The 20670-nt window shown below is 36.0% G+C and overlaps 1 protein-coding gene across 3 annotated transcripts; it reads left to right on the forward strand.

The window, feature by feature from the left end:
• Nucleotides 1-307: 307 nt before the first annotated feature.
• On the forward strand, nt 308-20318 carry LOC124541160 (aspartate--tRNA ligase, cytoplasmic). 3 transcript variants are annotated; one of them, XM_047119016.1, is made up of 13 exons: nt 308-488; nt 1311-1432; nt 2493-2652; nt 3502-3637; nt 5885-6059; nt 9722-9866; nt 11609-11760; nt 13623-13789; nt 14668-14783; nt 15491-15645; nt 17384-17495; nt 18393-18452; nt 20151-20318. In XM_047119016.1, the coding sequence occupies exons 2-13, from the start codon at nt 1316-1318 to the stop codon at nt 20252-20254; spliced, it is 1599 nt and encodes a 532-aa protein (XP_046974972.1). In that variant the 5' UTR covers nt 308-488; nt 1311-1315; the 3' UTR covers nt 20255-20318. The 3 variants fall into 3 exon arrangements, with proteins under 3 accessions (XP_046974972.1, XP_046974974.1, XP_046974975.1); XM_047119018.1 differs by having other exon boundaries at nt 321-479; nt 1309-1432; XM_047119019.1 differs by having other exon boundaries at nt 482-615.
• The last annotated feature ends 352 nt before the right edge of the window (nt 20319-20670 follow it).

A 20670-nucleotide genomic window follows, 5' to 3' on the forward strand; every position in this document is an offset into this window, starting at 1 on the left:
TGGTGACGAGCAATAATACTATGAAGTCTTTTAGAGGCCTAATTGCTTAAAAAACTTTGTACTCAGACCCTTAGATTATTTATACGATAAAATATATATAAAACAAACGGGTCATCTTTATTATCTTGTTATGCTTAACAATTTAAAAATTAGGCTTTCCATTCACATGTGTATGGAATGTCATTTTCATTACATTTTGGACTTGACCCTAAAATGATTTTTATACTGATCCAAAACTCCAAATAACCCAGAATTCATCATTATAAACTGTCAAGTGTGACATTGACAATTTGACAGAACTGTCAAATCTAAATTTTCTATCTACCAAAAATACATTGTGGGCTGTGACTTTAGTGTGAAATGCCAATTTCACCGGAAAGTGGTACATAACCTCACCCAATAATAACTTATCCAAAGTTTGTTCTACACTTAAGTTTTATCTATTGCCTTATCAAATAAAGAGTACAAATTAAAAAATAACAAATAAGGTAACAGTTGCTAAACACTTGTTATGAGTATGATAAAATGTGGTGCAGTTCATTTAATTTAATCGTTTTGACTTTGTTGGAAAGTTAAATTACTATAAATAAATTGTAGTTTATAGGTCATTAGATTGTGAGTAATCAGTTCATGATATTAACAGATTAAAAAAAATTTAAGTGCTAATTTTTTTAATTTTTGTCAATAATTTTCAGCCTAAAGAATTCTGTTGTTATTCTTTATATATCTAATATGCTAGATTAAATTTTTTGTTATTTGCAGTTAAATATAGTGTGCTTAACTGAAAAGTATATTTATTATTTGCAGATTTAATAAGAACCTATTGATTTTTCTACTTATGAAACTTATTAAAAATGTGTGAAATAGCTTTGTCCCTGAGTTTTTTAAGATGTTTTATTTATATATAGTCTCAGTTGTCTACACTTTGCAGCCAATATACATCATTTTTTAATATAGTATTATAGAATTCTAATTGGAATCCAAAAATTTATTCAAATTCTAGTAAATTTTAAGTGTCTTCTACGAAACAGATAAAATATTTCATCCAATTATATAGTATACCTCAAACACTAAGTGGCAAAGAAATAAATATACTGTAATTCACAATTCACTTTTCCATTTAGTGTTTTGATTTATCTGGCTAATACTAGTTTTTACTCTTTAAAAAATTTATGTTTAATAAAACCATGAAATAAACTATTAAAATGCCAAAATATATTTACAGTTAGTCTGAATAATAAATAAAGACCTAGCCTCGTAAGAATATATCCTATAATAATGTATTAATAGCAATATTTTCTACTTTTTAGTTACAATGGTGCTATCAGAAGTAAATCAACCGCCCGCCGAGGGAGATGCAGCAACCAGTAAAAAAGCCGCTAAGAAAGCGGCCAAAGCTGCTGAGAAGCAACAGAAAAAGGCGGAACATAAGGTACCATACCCAATTTTAAAAAATATATCTTTAGTATTATTTTTCTAGTATAAAATGTCAGTTCTGAAGGTTGATGGGGTATTAGTTGTACGAGAAGTTAATTTCAATCATAAGTAATGTCTGTGGGCTGTGGTTATCACTTACCAAGGCTTATGGATGCTAAAAGCATAAAAAAATATTTGCCAATCTTAATAAAAATTTTGTACTGTTTACATCTAGTAGTTCTAAAAGGAAGTTGTTAAATAACACTAATTAATATTATTATTTTAATCATTATCCATGCCTGATGTGCTAATTCATGTAAAGCTAACCTTTAAGTAAAGTAACAGCCAGTAAATTACCCACTGCTGGGCTAAGGACTCCTTTTCCATTCAGGAGAGAGTTTGGAACATATTCCACCACACTGTTTCAATGCGGGTTGGTGGAATGCACATGTGGCTGAATTCCGATGAAATTAGACACATGCAGGTTTCCTCACGATGTTTTCCTTCACTACCAAGCATGAGATGAATTATAAACAAAAATTAAGCACATATATAATATGTATGCACATGTATATAGTGGTGCTTACCTAGGCTTGAACACGAAATCATCGGATAAGATGCACACTTTCTAACCACTCGGCCATCTCAACTCTAACTTTTAAAGTTTGAAATAAAAAAAGAAGGTGTTCCAATACCAGGCCACCTATACCATGTAGTCACTTCCAGTATATTATATATCTATTAAAAAACAAACACAATCAAAAAAATTAACAGCATTATGTATAGATAATAATTTAAAGGCAAAAAATAAGGAATGTTTTGTGTCGCATACAACGTTTAAAAAAAATGCATTTTTGTTCATGGATTTTTGAATAAATTAAGTATTATTTTCAAATTTTACAGATTTTACAGATTACAATTAATTAACACTTTATTTTTCGCATTTTCAAATAGCCTATTCATCTCGTGATCGGCGGTGAAGGAAAAAATTGTGAGGAAACCTGCATGTGTCTAATTTCATAGATCAGCTTTTGTATAATGTAATAGTGATATTAAGATATTTGTTTGTTCAACAGGCCGCTGCACCCGAAGCAGATACATTTGAGATAGATATATCTGAAGGGAAATATGGTAATGTCAAAATGATACAGTCCACTGGCGAGCATAGAGACCGCGTGTACACAGATGTCAAAGATCTTGGTGTACACATGAACGGAAAATTCGTTTGGATCAGAGGTATGAATTTATTTGTTACAAGAAGGCTGAGGTTTTATATTTAATCCAAATATAAAATGTTAGTATATACCATATAGTGTGGTGTGTACACCGGTTTTCATGGGTATACCACTTTGAGGTCCCGGGACGAATTCCCTGCCGAGTCGATGTAGATTATCATTAGTTTTCTATGTTGTCTTAGATATGGGTGTTCGTGGTATCGTTACTTCTTATTTTCCATAACACAAGTGCATTAGCTACTTACATTGGGATCAGAGTAATGTATGTGATGTTGTCTCATATTTAAATATTTACATTTGTTTAACTAAATATTTTGTTTTATATGTTTATATAAATCTATATTAATATTATAAATGTAAAAGTAACTGTCTGTCTGTCAGTCGCTGTTTCACGACAAAACCGCTGAACCGAATTTGATTAAATTTGTTATGAAGAAAAGTTGAACTCGCAAGGAAGGACATAAACTACTTTTTTTGATTGACACATGACAACTAATACAGTAAAACGCATTGATGTTCTAGTAAACAGATATGTTATTAACGCTCAAAAAGTGAAGACTAGAAAACGTCCCAATTAGGACGTTTGCCTTTAGTTGTTTTACGTAGTAATACGTTATAATACATCATAATTACGTAGTAATACGTTTTGCGTAATTAAAACATCTAGTTATCCCTTTTACTTATTGTTTTTATCAAGCTATCCTTTTTACTTTTAACGAAATGTAAAAATAAACTAAAATAAACGGTCCCAGGCGCGGCACACATTTTTCTGTTGTTTAGTATGGGTATAACATATCTGTTTACTAGAATATCATTGGTAAAACGTATTAAAGTATAATTATAATTTCAGCTCGGCTGCAAACGTCCCGTGCCAAAGGAAAGCAATGTTTCGCTGTCCTACGACAGAACTCAAGTACAATTCAACTGATAATAAGCGTCAACGAGGAACTCGCTATCAGCAAACAGATGGTGAAATTTACTGGGAAGTGAGTTAATCAAAATATACGTAGTAAGCACTTTAGGCGTTTTGTGTAGTTAACTTAAACGGTTGTTAATTTCCTAATGTATATTATCTGATGTTACAAAATTGAGATTATATGTTGTGTTATGATACGTAATAATTAAGATAGTTTCAGTTTTATGAAACACATTTTGGTTATATGTAACAATAATATGAAATAGGAAAAGAATGGGCCCAAGAATGTCACCTTTAGGAATTCCTATTTTTGAGTACATTATGTTGCAACGTAAATGAAGATTAAAAAAGTACAGATTAAACAATTCATTTATTATTATTATTGTAATAAATTAGCAAACGATCGCACTTCGCTTGGGTACATAGTAGATATATAATCTATAATCCCGTATCAAATTATTTTTAATATTTTTATACAAATATTATGTAATCATTTCAACTATATTGCCCATGAGATTTGCTAAAAGCACAGCTATATTTTTCAATACTAACAATTTTTGCCTAATCTTACTTTATTTACAGTACAATACAATTTAACTTAACTACTTATATCGGAGCCGAGATGACCCAGTGGTTATAACGTGTGCATCTTAACCGATGATTTCGGGTTCAAACCCAGGCGAGCACCACTATGTATATGTGCTTAATTTGTGTTTACAATTCATCTCGTGCTCGGCGGTGAAGGAAAACATCGTGAGGAAACCTACATGTGTCTAATCTCCTCGAAATTCTGCCACATGTGAATTCCACCAAACCGTATTGGAACAGCGTGGTGAAATATGTTCCAAACCCTCTCCTTAATGGAAGAGGAGGCCTTAGCCCAGCAGTGGGTAATTTACAGGCTGTTACTTTACTTTACTTATATCGACTTTAAGTTTACTTCTAAATATGTGACAGCATCTTCGTGAAAGTTTAAACGCATTTAGTCTTTATTGCGTTTAGGACCATATATCTTATTGTCGTTTTAACTTAATAATTTAAATCATTTACATATATAATAAATAGCAGAGGTCCTTAAATTGAACCCTGCGGTACACCATTTGTGCCAGAACGGCATTAAATTTTGCGCCGTTAATAACTATCGTCAAAACTCTTTTTTCTCTCTCTTCTCATTTAGGAGGAAACGAATTTGAATGCAGGGCCCTTGATTGCATAATATGTTGATTCTAGAAGAATATCATGTTTTACGCAATCGAAAGCTTTTGATAAGTCACAAATCCTCCAGTGAGGTTTTCTGACTTCTCCTACGCATCATAAATGTGCTCAATAAATGTTATACCCGCATCAGTAGTCGAGCGTCCTTTAGTGAACACAAACTGCTTAGTTCTATAGACAAATTACAAATATATATTTTACTAGCGACCCGCCCGGCTTAGCATGGAATGCTGATACTAAATATACTACAGAATTTGTTTATTCACGACATCACATTAGAAACTTCTAAAATTATAAGTAATTCTTTACTATATTTTCCATGTATTACATACAACAACCTTCTTCTTGAATCAATATATCTATTGAAAAAGTCGCATCAAAATCCGTTGCGTAATTTTAAAGATCTAAGCATACGTAGGGACAGACAGCGGTGAGCCACTTTGTTTTATACTGTGTAATGAAATTGAACATGGTCTTGGTCGTACTCGAGCGATCGTAGGGCAGGAAGTGCAGTACATCATGCACGGTAGTGATATGTGCTGGTCAGAGATGCGCTCCTTCTGCGAAAGTGTCATGTCGCAGAAGGAAGCAGCGGAGCGGGAGCGGGAAAAAAATGCCGCCGCTGACTCGCTCCGCAGAAGACGACCGGGGAGAAGGAAAAGGCGCTACAAGCACCTTCTCCCCCCGCCTCAATCGGCGCAACAGGGAAAAGGCGGGGTCCCAGTACCTTGGGAATCCCCCCTAGAAGTTGGAGTGGCGTCCGCCGAAAGACGGAGAGGGTACCACTGGTTTTTTAGTGGGTAAACCCGTTGTGCTTGGGGCACTCGGCGTCCAGGGCTCTGGGGAGTACCCCCCCACTTTCCATCACATGGGGGAAGCGTGTAATGCGTTATTCCAGCGAGAAAAAAGTTGGTGCAGTGCACCAGGGGCTCTAAACCTTAAGTTTCTGAAGCTAGAAAAACACGACACTGCGCACAAGATTTCTTATTTGGTATCTATAATTTTAAAGGGTAATTATTAGTTAAAGTGGGATGGGTATGATAGGGCCCGAATCTTTTTCTTCGCACCGGAGTCCTTCGTCATCTAGCTACGCCGCTTGCAGCATCCCTAAGGAGTCGATCGTGGACGTGCGCGCGGCGGTGGTGGCGACCGCCAGCCCCGTGCAGGCGTGCTCGGTGAGCGCCGTGGAGCTGTCGGCGCGCGACGTGTGGGTGGTGTCACCGGCGCGCGCGCAGCTGCCGCTCCTCGTGGAGGACGCGGCGCGCCCCGAGACTGACGTGAGTACCGCCGCGCCTCGCGCTAACGGCATGGCGGGTTTGTTACGCATCCACGGCTCAACTGTTATCATCAATATATCAATTGGTAATGTTCTGTAGGTAGATTTTGTTAGCCTACATTTTGGTTTTCTAATATATGGGCCACCTGATGGTAAGTGATCACCATCGCCCATAGATAATGACGCTGAAAGAAATATTAACTATTCCTTAAATCGTCAATGTGCCACCAACCTTGGGAACTAAGATGTTATGTCCCTTGTGCCTGTAGTTACACTGGCCCACTCACCTTCAAACCAGAACACAACAATACTGAGTACTGTTATTTGGCGGTAGAATAACTGATGAGTGGGTGGTACCTACCCAGAGGGACTGGCACAAAGCCCTGCCACCAAGTAATCATGCAACGAAGTAAGCGTAACTGGAAATTCAAATTTTCTCTTGCTGAATTTAGACCGGTAACGGTTGAGGATGTTGGTCAAATAATCAGTAACTTAAAAAATAACTGTAGCTCAGGTCTAGATACGATAACCACTAAAGCCATCAAATGTGTAAAAACCTTGATACTTAAGTTCTTTAAGTGCTTTTTTAAATAATTATTTTAAAAAAAGGAACGTTTCCAGATAGCCTTAAAAATGCAAAAGTCTCTCCAATTTATAAAATCCGGTAAAAAATGTGTCCATCGTCCAATTTCAATACTCCCAGTATTATCTAAAATTTTTGAAAGAATTTTGTACAACCAACTATTAGAACACTTGTCAAGATATAATATCCTTTATGTAAAACAATACGGGATTAGGCCAAAATCCAACAAACTTTCACCTACCATAGACCTCATTACTAAAATTAAACTTAGCATCGATAAAAAACAAATAGCACTAGGATTATTCATCGATTTAAAAAAGGCTTTTGACACTATCTCTCATGATTTATCATGAGAGATAGTGTTGACTTTTGACAAAACTGAGTAACATTGGCATTTCAGGAACTGCACACAATATATTCAGGTCTTATCATACAAACCGATATCAGGTTGTTAAGTGTGATGGAGTAGAAAGTAGTCCCAAAGAAATTAAATTTGGCGTACCGCAGGGATCTATCTTAGGCCCGTTGCTGTTCCTAATTTACATTAATAATATTTGTGAAGTTGATTTAAGGGGGGACATCACTTTATATGCCAGTGATACCAGTCTATTTTATTTCAGTGAATCAATTGATTTAAGATTATGTGAAAGATTATGTAAAAAAATCTGTCTAAAACGCTCACAGCTCAATTAGTACGTAATATTTTGTTTTGTTTTCTCATTAAGTGAAATGTAATTTGTTTTGAGAAATAAATGTCTTTAACCACAATTGATTCAATAATTACCGACGCTCAACATGATCTTGATCTTCTAAATAAATGGTTTCAAAGTAATATTCTAACTATAAATATTTCCAAAACTAATTACATCATGTTCTCTTCAAAAAATAAGCGAATACCTGAAGATTTTACATTAAGTATTAATAACCAAATTATAAATAAAGTAAACCACGAAAAATACCTTGGACTTATTTTGGATCACCACTTGACATGGAAACATCATATATTAAAAATAAAGTGAAAAATAATTTCTCTTTCTGGAGCTTTGCGCGGTTTTGTTCGGTGTCTCTCACGTCATGTACGTTTTCTAATATAAATAAATAATTATTTATTTTTTTAAATATGAGATAACATCACACACATTACTCTGATCCCAATGTAAGTAGCTGAAGCACTTGTGTTATGGAAATCAGAAGTAACGACGGTACCACAGACACCCAGACCCAAGACAACATAGAAAACTAATGATAATCTACATCGACGCGGCCGGGAATCGAACCCGGGACCTCGGAGTGGCGTACCCATGAAAACCGGTGTACACACCATTCGACTATGGAGGTCGTCAAATAATAACATATAACTCGCTCATTAAACCCCATATGACTATTTGATTGAAAATATGGGGCACATCCGCCAAAACGAATTTAGAACCTTTACGACGAGCTCAAAATAAATTAATTAAAGTTTTATTTAATTATAATTATTTAACGCCCTTCCAAAAAAAATATAAAGATTTGAACCTACTGACTATTTCACAAACGTATCATTACAACACTTGCCTACTAATTAGGAAAATTCTAAATAAAGACATCCACTCCCAAATAACTTTTACAAAAAAACACCAAATCCTAAAAAAAATGTTATGACAAGCAAATGACATAAATCTATACGCCCCACAAACTAATTACGGAAAAAGAACTTTAATGTATCAAGGTGCTCAGTTGTACAATAAACTCCCAAAAGATATAAAACATGATAAATCTTTGTCTACATATAAAAGACTTTTAAAAATCGATATTTTAAAACAAAACAAATAATAATAAAATCTTCGAAATAAAAAGACACTTCAAGTTACGCTCACTCTGTGATGATTGTTGTTTTGCTATGAATAACTATTATACCACGCTGTTCCAATGCGGGTTGGTCGAATACACATGTGGCAGAATTTCTATGAAATTTGTCACATGCAGGTTTACTCACGATGTTTTCCTTCACCGCCGAGTACGAGATGAATTATAAAGACAAATTAAGCACATGAATCAGCGGTGCTTACCTGGGTTTGAACCCGCAATCGTCGGTTAAGATGCACGCGTTCTAACCACTGGGCCATCTCGACTCTCGCTAACGCTAGCCATTATGTAAACAAATTTTAATGTACCTTATTTTTCTCCTAAGTGAATTTTATTCTTGTAAGAAATATTAATAAAGATATCAAACCGTAAGTTTAACACGTCGGATCATTGGTAACGAGAAGACATAAAAAGGACGACATCGTTTTGACAAGAAAACACAAAAAAACAATTAAATTCAGAACCTCCTCCTCTTTGTAAAGTCGGTTAAATATCCTGTTACAAACGATAATCTATATACATATAAAATGTTAAAGTAACTCTGTCTGTCTGTCGCTCTTTCACGACCAAACCGCTGAACCGAATTTGATGAAATTTGGTGTGAAGCTAACTTGAACTCCAAGGCAGGACATAGGCTACTTTTTTGCCTGACACATGACAACAAACACCCTAAAACGCGTGTGAAGCCGTGGGCGACTACTAGCGGTATACGTTTATATGATTGTGTAAAAAAATGGACATATTTTGTCATAAACATCTTATTTTTATCTGTTTAATTTTGTCTATGTTTACACTTCCTGTATGATGTTGTCCTTACTATTTTAAAAATAAATTTGTCCGTTGTCAGCTTTCACAGAAGTATAGTACGACACAACTTAGATGTCGCATCGGCAAAATTCGTAAAACTGATCACATCCGAATTAAGTACGCTATCCCAAATTATCAATATTTATTTCTCACGCGAATATGATCTTTGCACAAACATAATAACTTGTAATATCATATGACCTAATATATTCGTCAATTTGACGCGTCGATTTACATGCACTCGCTTTCTCTGACGCGTGAATCTATAGCGACGAATAGCGTCGAATGGCGCGATAGGGAGCTATTTCTATTGGTCGTGTAAATCGGCAGTAATCGGTTTTATTTTCATTCCATTGCATTTTCCGATGCTACATCTAATTTGTGTCTTACTATACGTTGTTTCATTAGATTGTCGTAATTTCCAGGACCCCGAAGGTCTCAAGATCAGGGTCAACCAAGACACGAGGTTGGACAACCGCGTATTGGACCTGAGGACTCCGGCCAACCAAGCGATATTCCGCATCGAAGCCGGCGTTTGCAGATTGTTCAGAGACCATTTGACAAGGAGAGGTGAGTTCTTTCAGGCAAATATTTCTAGATATATATGAGCTGAGATGGCCCAGTGGTTAGACAGCTTTCATCTTAACCGATGTTTGCGGGTTCAAATACAGGCAAGCACCACTGTATATATATGTGCTTAATTTGTGATTATAATTCATCTCGTGCTCGGCTGTGAAGGAAATCGTGAGGAAACGTGTATGTGACTAGTTTCATCGACATTCTGCCACGTGTGCATTCCACCAACCTGCATTGGAACAGCGTGGTGGAATATGTTCCAAACCCTCTCCTTAATGGAAGAGGAGGCTTTATCCCAGCTGTGGGAAATTTACAGGCTGTTACTTTACTTTCACTTTACTTTATATATGTTACCTTGAGATTACAAACATCGTTAGATAGCTTGGTGGTAGGTCTTTGTGCAAGCCCGCCTGGGTAGGTACCACCCACTCACCAGTTACTCTACCGCTAAATAACAGTACTCAGTATTGTTGTGTTCCGGTTTGAAAGGCGAGGGAGCCAGTGTAACTACAGGCACAAGGGACATAACATCTTAGTTCCCAAGGTTGGTGGCACATTGACGATGTGAGGAATAGTTAATATTTCTTACAGCGTCATTGTCTATGGGCGATGGTGACCACTTACCATCAGGTGGCTCATATGCCCGTCCGCCAACCTATTCCATAAAAAATAAATATAAATAGATTACAGTCTATCTCGTGAGATTGTAATCTATCGAAATATTGTGAACAGTGAGATATGATTGCAATTTAACGCTACTCTTCGCGTACGCTAGCGTAGAACGGAATGCATCTCGCGCGCTGATTAGTTGCACGTAATGTGCCACTGCATTCGCCATATATTATCACCGTGAAATTGCAAATACCGTTAAACTATAATCTTAGATAGATAGATCTCTTTAGATAGATAGATTGTTCTCTCCCATTTATTTAGATTTAGAATTAGCCCAACAGGCAAATTTACAGGCTGCTACTATTGAGATGATTGGATCAAAATAAAGAAAGAGCATTTTCATTGAACTTTAATTTTATTTTACTCGAGTTATACACTTCTTATTCTTACTTTTTTACGAGAATGACGCGCTAGATTTTTGTTTTACAACCATACAGTAAAAATCAGACAAAAACACAATAGAACGTTGCATAAATGGTGACAACAAATAGATGGCGCCACTTGTACAAACCACTGCAATATTATAAACTAGCTTTTGCCCGCGACTTCGTTCGCGGGGACTTCAGGTTCGTCACGTCTAGTCTAGTAATCGCTTAAAATAGCTTCGTAAATAAGTCATTATTTCTCGTACAAAGTAAAGGATAAAAAGTGGTTATTGTGGGTTATTCCTAAGAGATAAACATATACCATCACAGACTTTTTTGTAGACCTTTTTAAGTTGTACAATACTGTAGTACATTGTTTTGATCTATCTTGTAGGATTCAGTCAGCGTTTGCAATGTAAGCGCAAAAAATGTGTTTTTTTTACGACCTCACATTAGAAACCTCAAAAATTGTAGCCTATGTGTTATTCTGATGTATAAGCTATATTGTGGTAAAGTTACATTCAAATCCATTCAGTAGTTTTTACGTGAAAGAGTAACAAACATCCATACATCCATACATACAAACTTTCGCCTTTATAATAGTAGTAGGATTTACATATTTACAACAGTTACTATGTAAACATCAACATATGTCGTGGCAGAAATCTGTCGAGATGATGATTATGGTATTGGTTCCAGGTTTCGTTGAGATCCACACCCCTAAGATCATCTCTGCGGCGTCGGAGGGCGGCGCCAACGTGTTCACGGTCTCGTACTTCAAGTCGTCCGCGTACCTCGCGCAGAGCCCGCAGCTCTACAAGCAGATGGCCATCGCCGCTGACTTCGACAAGGTCAGTTGAATAATCATAACTGACGATTGGTATGAGTGACTCAGGGGAAAATAATTCTGATGTCGGTCGTAATTCTAAAGCGTTATGAAATCATGATGATGATGATGACGTTAATCCAGCATGTGTTCATAAGTGATTGTTATGAGTGACTCAGGGGAAAATTATTCAGATGTCGGTCGTAATTCTAAAGCGTTATGAAATCATGATGATGATGACGATGGCGATGATGATGGTGATGAATAGCATCCTAATATCGGCATCAGTTAATCAAGCATGTGTTCATAACTGATTGTTACGAGTGACTCAGGGGAAAGAACGTAATTCTGATGTCGGTCGTTATTCTAAAGCGCAATGAAATCTTGATGATGATGATGAAGGCGATGATGATGGTGATGAATAGCATCCTAATATCGGCATCAGTTAATCAAGCATGTGTTCATAACTGATTTTTACGAGTGACTCAGGGGAAAGAACGTAATTCTGATGTCGGTCGTAATTCTAAAGCGCTATGAAATCATGATGATGATGAAGATGAAGGCGATGATGATGAATAGAATCCTAAGGCATCCATATGGGCAAATAAAGCACTGCTGCTTTATGATGATGTTTTGACTGAATTCGTGAGTGGGGGTATATGGTACAATGAAATCAGTGGTACCCACTCCGTTTTTTCAGGGAGGCATTACGGGAACGCTTTACGCATGCTACGTAAGGACCGTTGTGGGCCTTCAAACTAGAGGAGTTACCGGGGTATAGTACGACACAACTTAGATGTAGCATCGGCAAATTCAATAAAACCGATCACTGCCAATTCACACAACCAATAGAAACAGCTCCCTATCGCGCCATTCGACGCTATTCGTCGCTATAGATTCTCGTGAAACCGACGCGTCAAATTGACGAATATATTAGGTCATATGATATTACAAGTTATTACGTTTGTGTAAAGATCATATTCGCATTAGAAATAAATTTTGATAGTTTGGAATAGCGTATTATAGTACGACACAACTTAGATGTCGCATCGGCAAAATTCGTTAAACCGATCCACATCCGAATTGAGTACGCTATCCCAAATTATCAATATTTATTTCTCATGCGAATATGATCTTTAGAACAACGTAATAACTTATAATATCATATGACCTAATATATGACGCGTCGGTTTACATGCACTCGCTTTCTCTGACGCGTGAATCTATAGCGACGAATAGCGTCGAATGGCGCGATAGGGAGCTATTTCTATTGGTTGTGTAAATCGGCTGAAATCGGTTTTATTTTCATTCCATTGCATTTTCCGATGCTACATCTAATTTGTGTCGTACTATACTTAATTCGGATGTGATCGGTTTTATGAATTTTACCGATGATACATTTAAGTTGTGTCGTACTGTACGTGTAAAGTGGAACGTTATATCTTTCACTTTATACGCTGTCGAATATGCCGTTATTCTGTCCCCCCCTTAAAATGGTTTGGCATAATTTCATCCCATATACGTCATTTTCCTAACGATTTGGATGGAACCATTTGATCGATAGCACACCTTGGGAATGAAACGATCGCCTCCTGGCTATTTCATCTCATATAAAATTGTTTATATAATATATGAGACAAACAAAAAAAAACCCGCTGAGTTTCTCTCGCCGGTTCTTCTCAGGTCAGGGTGTTTTCTTTTCCGAACCAGTAGTAGTGTTTCAATTGACCATCAATAAGAAAGTGTAATTCTTCTATATAAAAAAAAGTTATTTGTGTTTGAGTTTGAGTTTGAGTTTGATCACGAGACCCATTATGTACCCAAAATGAGTCAGTACATAGTGCTCACCCTTACTCCTGGCGTCAATTTGACCATGCTAAATTGCAGGTGTTCACGGTGGGCGCTGTATTCAGAGCTGAAGACTCCAACACGCACCGTCACCTCACTGAGTTCGTTGGTCTCGACCTGGAGATGTCTTTCAAGCAGCACTACCATGAAGTCTTGGACACCATCGGTCAGACGCTGACGGATATTTTCCGAGGGCTGCAGGAACAGTGAGTCAATGGCACTAATGTTAGTTTTATGGTGAACCAGAGATGGCCCAGTGGTTAGAACTCGTGCTTAACTGATGATTGCGGGTTCAAATCAGGCAAGCGCCACTGGATATTCATGTGCTTGATTTGTGCTATATTTCATCACGTGAAATGTGAAGGAAAACATCTTGAGGAAACCTGCAAGTAGCTAATTTCATAGAAATTCTGCCACATGTGTATTCCACCAATCCGCATTGGAATAGCGTGTTGGAATATTCTCCAGACCTTCTCCTCAAAGGCAGAAGAGGCCTTAGCCTAGCAGTGGGAAATTTACAGGCTGCTGTTGTACCATCCCAGGAACTAGAAACATTTTATGTGATGTACAAATATATTCTGACTTAACATGTCTGTATTATTAAATGTTGAAAAGATTTACTACTGTAATTCTTGCCGGTTCTTCTCGGTAGAATCTGCATTCCGAACCGGTGGTAGCTCAACACAATATAGTTGTTAAATGACGATTCAAAAGTGCTTGTAAAAGCCTACTTGAATAAAGTATATTTTGGTTTTAATTGTCTGTGTGTTACGAGCTTTGAGTATGTGTGTTACAAATATGGTGTGTTTGTATACAACAACAACAACAACAACAACCATAGCCTGTAAATTCCCACTGCTGGGCTAAAGGCCTCCTCTCCCTTTGAGGAAAAGGTTTTGGAACATATTCCAAAACGCTGTTCCAATGCGGGTTGGTATGATGTTTGTATAACATTTAGAATATTGTTGCACGGAACGTTTGGAACTTTTTAATGCGTATCGTGCGCTCCCTCTATTTTACGTGTATTACACAGAACACTTCCATGTTTGACCGTTACGTCATCTATCATAATATCTGTAAACAGATTCCAAGATGAAATAGCGACAGTTGCCCAGCAATATCCCGTGGCACCCTTCAAGTTCCTGGACCCCCCACTGAGACTGGAGTTCCCACAGGCCATACAGATGTTAAAGGAAGCTGGTGAGGATTTAGACTAAATACTTTTATTTATATTGGAAGTAGGCAGACAGACTGACCAATAGGTCACTTGCTACCACCACCATACACAGACATAGGGCTTACAACTTAGATAATAGGCTATTTGACAATGCGAAAAATAAATTGTGAATTATTGTAATCAGTGTATATTATGTGTTTAAAAATGGTTATTTACTAACGAAACTTGAAAATAATACTTAATTTATTCAAAAATCAATAAATAAAAATGCATTTTTTCAAACGTTTGTCACGTGACACAAAACGCTACTGATTGGCCGGGCTTATGATGAAGTCACTTTCTTGTAAACTTTGCTTTTCTACTATATGTAACACAGATTAAAATACAGGAAAGTGACGCCATTGACCCCTTTGTAGCGCCATATTGTCCAAGTAGCGTTTTCGCGCGATATTTAAATATGGAATTTTTAATATGATATTTTTCGGCAAATTAGACTAGAAATAAAAAAAATAACTTTTTCTGGGTTCCTTAACCTCTACTAAATAATATAAAATGGATTTTAAAAACCAGTCAAATAGCCTATTGACATTTTTCTTGTGTCTATCATGCTTTGATAATCTGTGTGCACACACATGCAACTAAAACATTATCTGTGTCTTGAACAAGAAAATTATTAAATTTTGCTTTTATAAGAGGAATATAATATTATATAATATGTTATTGGTTCCAGGTGTAACGGTTGGAGAGGAAGATGACCTGTCAACTCCAGACGAGAAGCTGTTGGGTCGTCTGGTCAAAGCCAAATACGAAACAGACTTCTTCATTCTGGACAAGTACCCTCTAGCCGTTCGACCGTTCTACACGATGCCCGATCCAAATAATCCTGTAAGTATTTTAACATGACATTTGTCTATTGTTTTAACCGGTTATTCTCGGTAGAATCTACTTTCCGAACCGGTGGTAGGTTCACTTAATTGTTAAATAACGATTCAACAACAACAGCCTGTAAATTCCCACTGCTGGGCTAAAGGCCTCCTCTCCCTTTGAGGTTTGGAACATATTTCACAACACTGTTCTAATGCGGGTTGGTGGAATACACATGTGGCAGAATTTCTATAAAATTTGTCACATGCAGGTTTCCTCACGATGTTTTCCTTCACCGCTGAGCACGAGATGAATTATAAAGACAAATTAAGCACATGAATCAGCGGTGCCTGCCTGGGTTTGAACCCGCAATCATCACTAAGATGCACGCGTTCTAACCAAGAAGTTGGTTAGAACGATTCAAAAGTGCTTATAAAAGCCCACTTGAATAAAGTTTATTTTGATTTTTGATTTTAAGCCCACCAGTGGGCCTACTAAGATTATCTAATTTCAATTGTAGCCGTAAGACACCAAAATTAGTTAGATTACAATCTATCTATACTATATTATAATATAGCAAATAATGCGTTAAACTGCAATTATAATTCACGTTTCACAATATTAAGACAGTTATTAAATAGGAGATATTTACCATGTTTTTTATTTTTATTCGGTGGAGCTCGATATTTCAAGATTATCTACGAATGTCTGTTCACGAGACTGAAGTTTGCGGGTAGATGTTGATGTGCCGTATATGCACACAGGTATTGAAGTAAACAGTTAGTAAAGTTACATATTCTATGACTTAAATATTTCACATCTGTGTATCTCATATTCTGTGGCATATATCATGTATAAAAGTCGAAGCATTGCATATGTAAAACAGAGTGTCTATAAAGTGCGTCACAGTCTGTATAATTGTACCGTCTCGTTACTAAATCGTGAACCAGTTAGTGTCTTTCATTATCCTCAACATCAGCCCAGGAACAATTATGTTAGGAGTGTCCATATCGGACTACCTCCTTTCTCGTACGTTTGCTGCGTAAACACAGGTCACCACTGCTATAGTCACTTTCACCCCTACCATTGTCACTAGTTATATTTATTTTACGTACACTCGACACTCGATTCCGTGTTTTACAAACGAAACTTACCGTATCGATTCGCGATTTTTTTATTTTCTATATACCGTATTTGATAATTATAATAATCAAAATAACCATGTTAATTTAAAATTTTATATAATGATTCTACAGTTTACAATCTCATGAGATAGATTGTAATCTAACGAAGTTTCTAATCTTACGGTGACATATACATATTTTATTGTTTAAATAATTAGGTATACTGATAAATACAGTACATGTCGAATTGGAGGAATAAAGATAAAGAAACCTTAAATTTACATATTTAATGAATTCGCTAATGATTCAGTTATATTGTGCACTACTATGAGTTTAACATTTAACTACTTATATACACTTTAATTTTACTTGCAACTGATAATAGTTTTGCAAACGTCGACTCATTATTGCATTGTAAGAATTAGTAATCATCTCTTACATCCCACTGCACCAATGCTTTAGGAATATTGATACTGGTTACAAAGTTACACTGGCTCACTAACAACGGTGAGCAGGTAAATATTTGATGATAAAATTGTTGTTCGTTAGATTATATGAGTAAGTGGTAACTGTGTGGGTACCACCAACTCTCCCACTAAGTGATAAGCTATGATCAAAGTTATTATCTATTACAGAAAGCGTCGAATTCGTACGACATGTTCATGCGAGGCGAGGAGATCCTCAGTGGGGCGCAGCGGATACACGACCCGGACTTCCTCACTGAGAGGGCGAAGCACCACGGGATCGGTAACCACTACCTTTTATACCACCAGGCTAGACTACACCGAGTTCAGGGTGATGGTAGGAAACCTGACCAAGTTGGTTGCACTGTAACAAACTAACTAACTGATAGTGAAGGGTAGTAGAATAAAGTTTAGATATTTTCGATGCCATTCTAATATTTGTGAAAAATTTGCTATTAAAATTTTACAAAAATATAAAAGAAGGGCCACTGTAAGGTTTATATTTGATATAATTTTGTTTGTTAACAATAATTACTAATTAAAGTAACGTGAAGCGGAACGTAATTCAAAACACTAATATAGCATTTAGTAACGTCACTCCTGTTATGACTACTTATTTGGGGTTATAGTTGTAAAAAATTGAACATTGAAACGAAAATTAATTGCGTTTTTTGAATTAAAATGGAAGTTGGGTCTGTCAAAGCAAGCTCCAGATTATTTTCAGGTTGAAACCACTTTTATCTCAGTTTTGTGTCAGAAGCTCCAGTCAAATACCTTTTATTTTTAAACTTTAATGAAGTAGATTAACAAATTGGCACAAAACATACGTCAACAAAGCTTTTTTTCGGAGTATCGATATTCTGTTTTAAATTTTTACAAAAAAGTATCTCAAAGTCGAGAATAAATGCATAAGTATGTAAGCCAGTGAGGACGAGTACGAACAATAGGCCAGTGACAGACAGCAGTGACGTCATACAAAATATAGATTCGTTTTCGCGCGAAAATTGAAATTAACATTTTAAAACCGCGTTTTTCTCAGTAAATTACAGTGTTTTAGAATTTAATTAACATAAAAATAAAAATATCGCATCTTCCCTATTGCCAGGTGTTTGCCCACCTGTGGGAATGGATTATGGATTGTTTTCTTGATATTTTGGTTGAATGTCTTGTTTATTTTCAGACATCAGCAAAATCGCGGCGTATATAGAATCGTTCAGGCTGGGCTGTCCTCCTCATGCAGGTAAGATATGTATTTCTTTTTAAATATTAGATTATATTAAATAATGAATAAGACTGATAAAAATATCACGTCCCTTTTGTTGGTTATACTGGGTATATGTAGCGCAAGAAAGAGACAGCAACAAATTCTCAAAAACTACTGAACCCGCTATAACTCAATCCACGTGGAAATCTAAATAAATGACTTTTCGGTAGAATCTACTTTCCGAACTACAGCTTTACATTTGGTTTAACATTGTGACATGATGTCAAAAATTCGTTTACGAGCCTACTTGAATCAAGTATAATCTACAATTCACAAAAATACTATTAACAAACAAACACAATTATATTTAATAAAAACAACAACATCATAAAACAATACTTTAAACATGCAACTGAAATCAATCTTTTTATCTTCCGTCTCAACTAATATGGCCGTCGCCTGCCGCCTGTCAGATATCTTCTCTAACGCTTTGTCGTATGTCCGGTGACGTCACATAATTTTCGTTCAACAAAAAAATATTTCGATTTTGGTAAACATCGTGAGGAAGTCTGCTTTAGATGCAGTACTACTGCTTCAGCAATCACTAACGCGCGCTGACATTGTATAGCATGGTTTTAAAGAGAGATTTTAGTCCAAAACATGATGGTGTATTGTACACATGGTCGGTATATCCAGAGGCCTTACATTGAATATAGGCCTCCCTTTACTCTTAACCAAGATTGTCAATCCGACTACACTCCAAAATGTTGCCAATATTCGACTTTAAAATTCCCCAAGTTTTTTGGAATTTTGCAGCAGTTAAACTGCCTATTGATCCAAAAGCCTTAGATATTATGACATATACCTGAGTCAGGTTTTAAAAAAAGTTGTTGTATTTAGAAATTAGCTCGGAATGTTTTATCTCTATTAATTTCAATATTAATATTATAAATGTGAAAGTAGCTCTGTCTGTTTGTCACTCATTCACGATCAAACCGCTGAACCGAATTTGATGAAATTTGGTATGAAGCAAACTTGAACTCCAAAAAAGGACAAAGGCTACTTTTTTGCCTGACACGTGACAACCAATACCTAATTAAAAAAAATAAACTTTATTCAAGTAGGCTTTTACAAGCACTTTTGAATCGTCATTTTACAATTAAATGAAGCTACCACCGGTTCCGAAAGTAGATTCTACCGAGAAGAACCGGCAAGAAAAATTAGTAGTTATTCTTTTTTAACATTTAAAAAATACAAAGTCATGTTAATTAAATACAATTATTTAAATTAATACATCCAGCTCGGAAGTCAACAAGTATTAATTCCACGCTTTTTTATCATCTATAAAATCTTGTATCGAATAATATGCCTTTTTTACCAATGTATTTTTTATAAACGATTTGAATTCACGAATCGGCAAAGTTAAAAATTTCTGTGGAATAGTTTTTTGATTGGTATTATTGAATAATCCAATCCGACGACCTCCGTGGTCGAGTGGTGTGTACACCGGTTTTCATGGGTACGCCACTCTGAGGTCCCGGGTTCGATTCCCGGCCGAGTCGATGTAGATTACCATTAGTTTTCTATGTTGTCTTGGGTCTGGGTGTTTGTGGTACCGTCGCTACTTCTGATTTTCCATAACACAAGTGCTTCAGCTACTTACATTGGGATCAGAGTAATGTATGTGTTGCTGTCTCATGTAAAAAAAAAAAAAAAATGATTGTGTGTTTCCAGGAGGCGGTATCGGTATGGAGCGTGTGGTGATGCTGTTTCTGGGCTTGGACAACATCCGCAAGACCTCGATGTTCCCCCGCGACCCCAAACGCGTCACCCCCTAGATGTTTTTATACATTTTGTATATTGATGAAAATTGTTTATAAATAAATATGTACTCATAAATTATTTTGGTTTTTATTGTCTGATTAACTTTTATATTACAATGGATTAAGATGCACAAAAACATAATAAGCAATTAAGTTTAATATGTAGTAAAATTTTAATGGTTTTATAATTTTTACCAAGATTTATTGCTCATTCGATACGTAATATCGAAGAGTGTAAACAACAAAACAAACAAATTAACAAAAATAACATTGCTGCTTTTATAAGCCTTCTTGAATAAAGAATATTTTAATCCTCTTTGATGAGTAGAATTTAAATTTAACTTAATGTTTTAATAATGGTAATAATCAGTTGTTTATAACTTATAAGGTTTTAATGTTGCTCAAGATAACGTATGTACAAAGTACAAACC

The sequence above is a fragment of the Vanessa cardui genome, chromosome 27 (assembly GCF_905220365.1).
Source record: "Vanessa cardui chromosome 27, ilVanCard2.1, whole genome shotgun sequence".
NCBI classification, from domain to species: domain Eukaryota; kingdom Metazoa; phylum Arthropoda; class Insecta; order Lepidoptera; family Nymphalidae; genus Vanessa; species Vanessa cardui.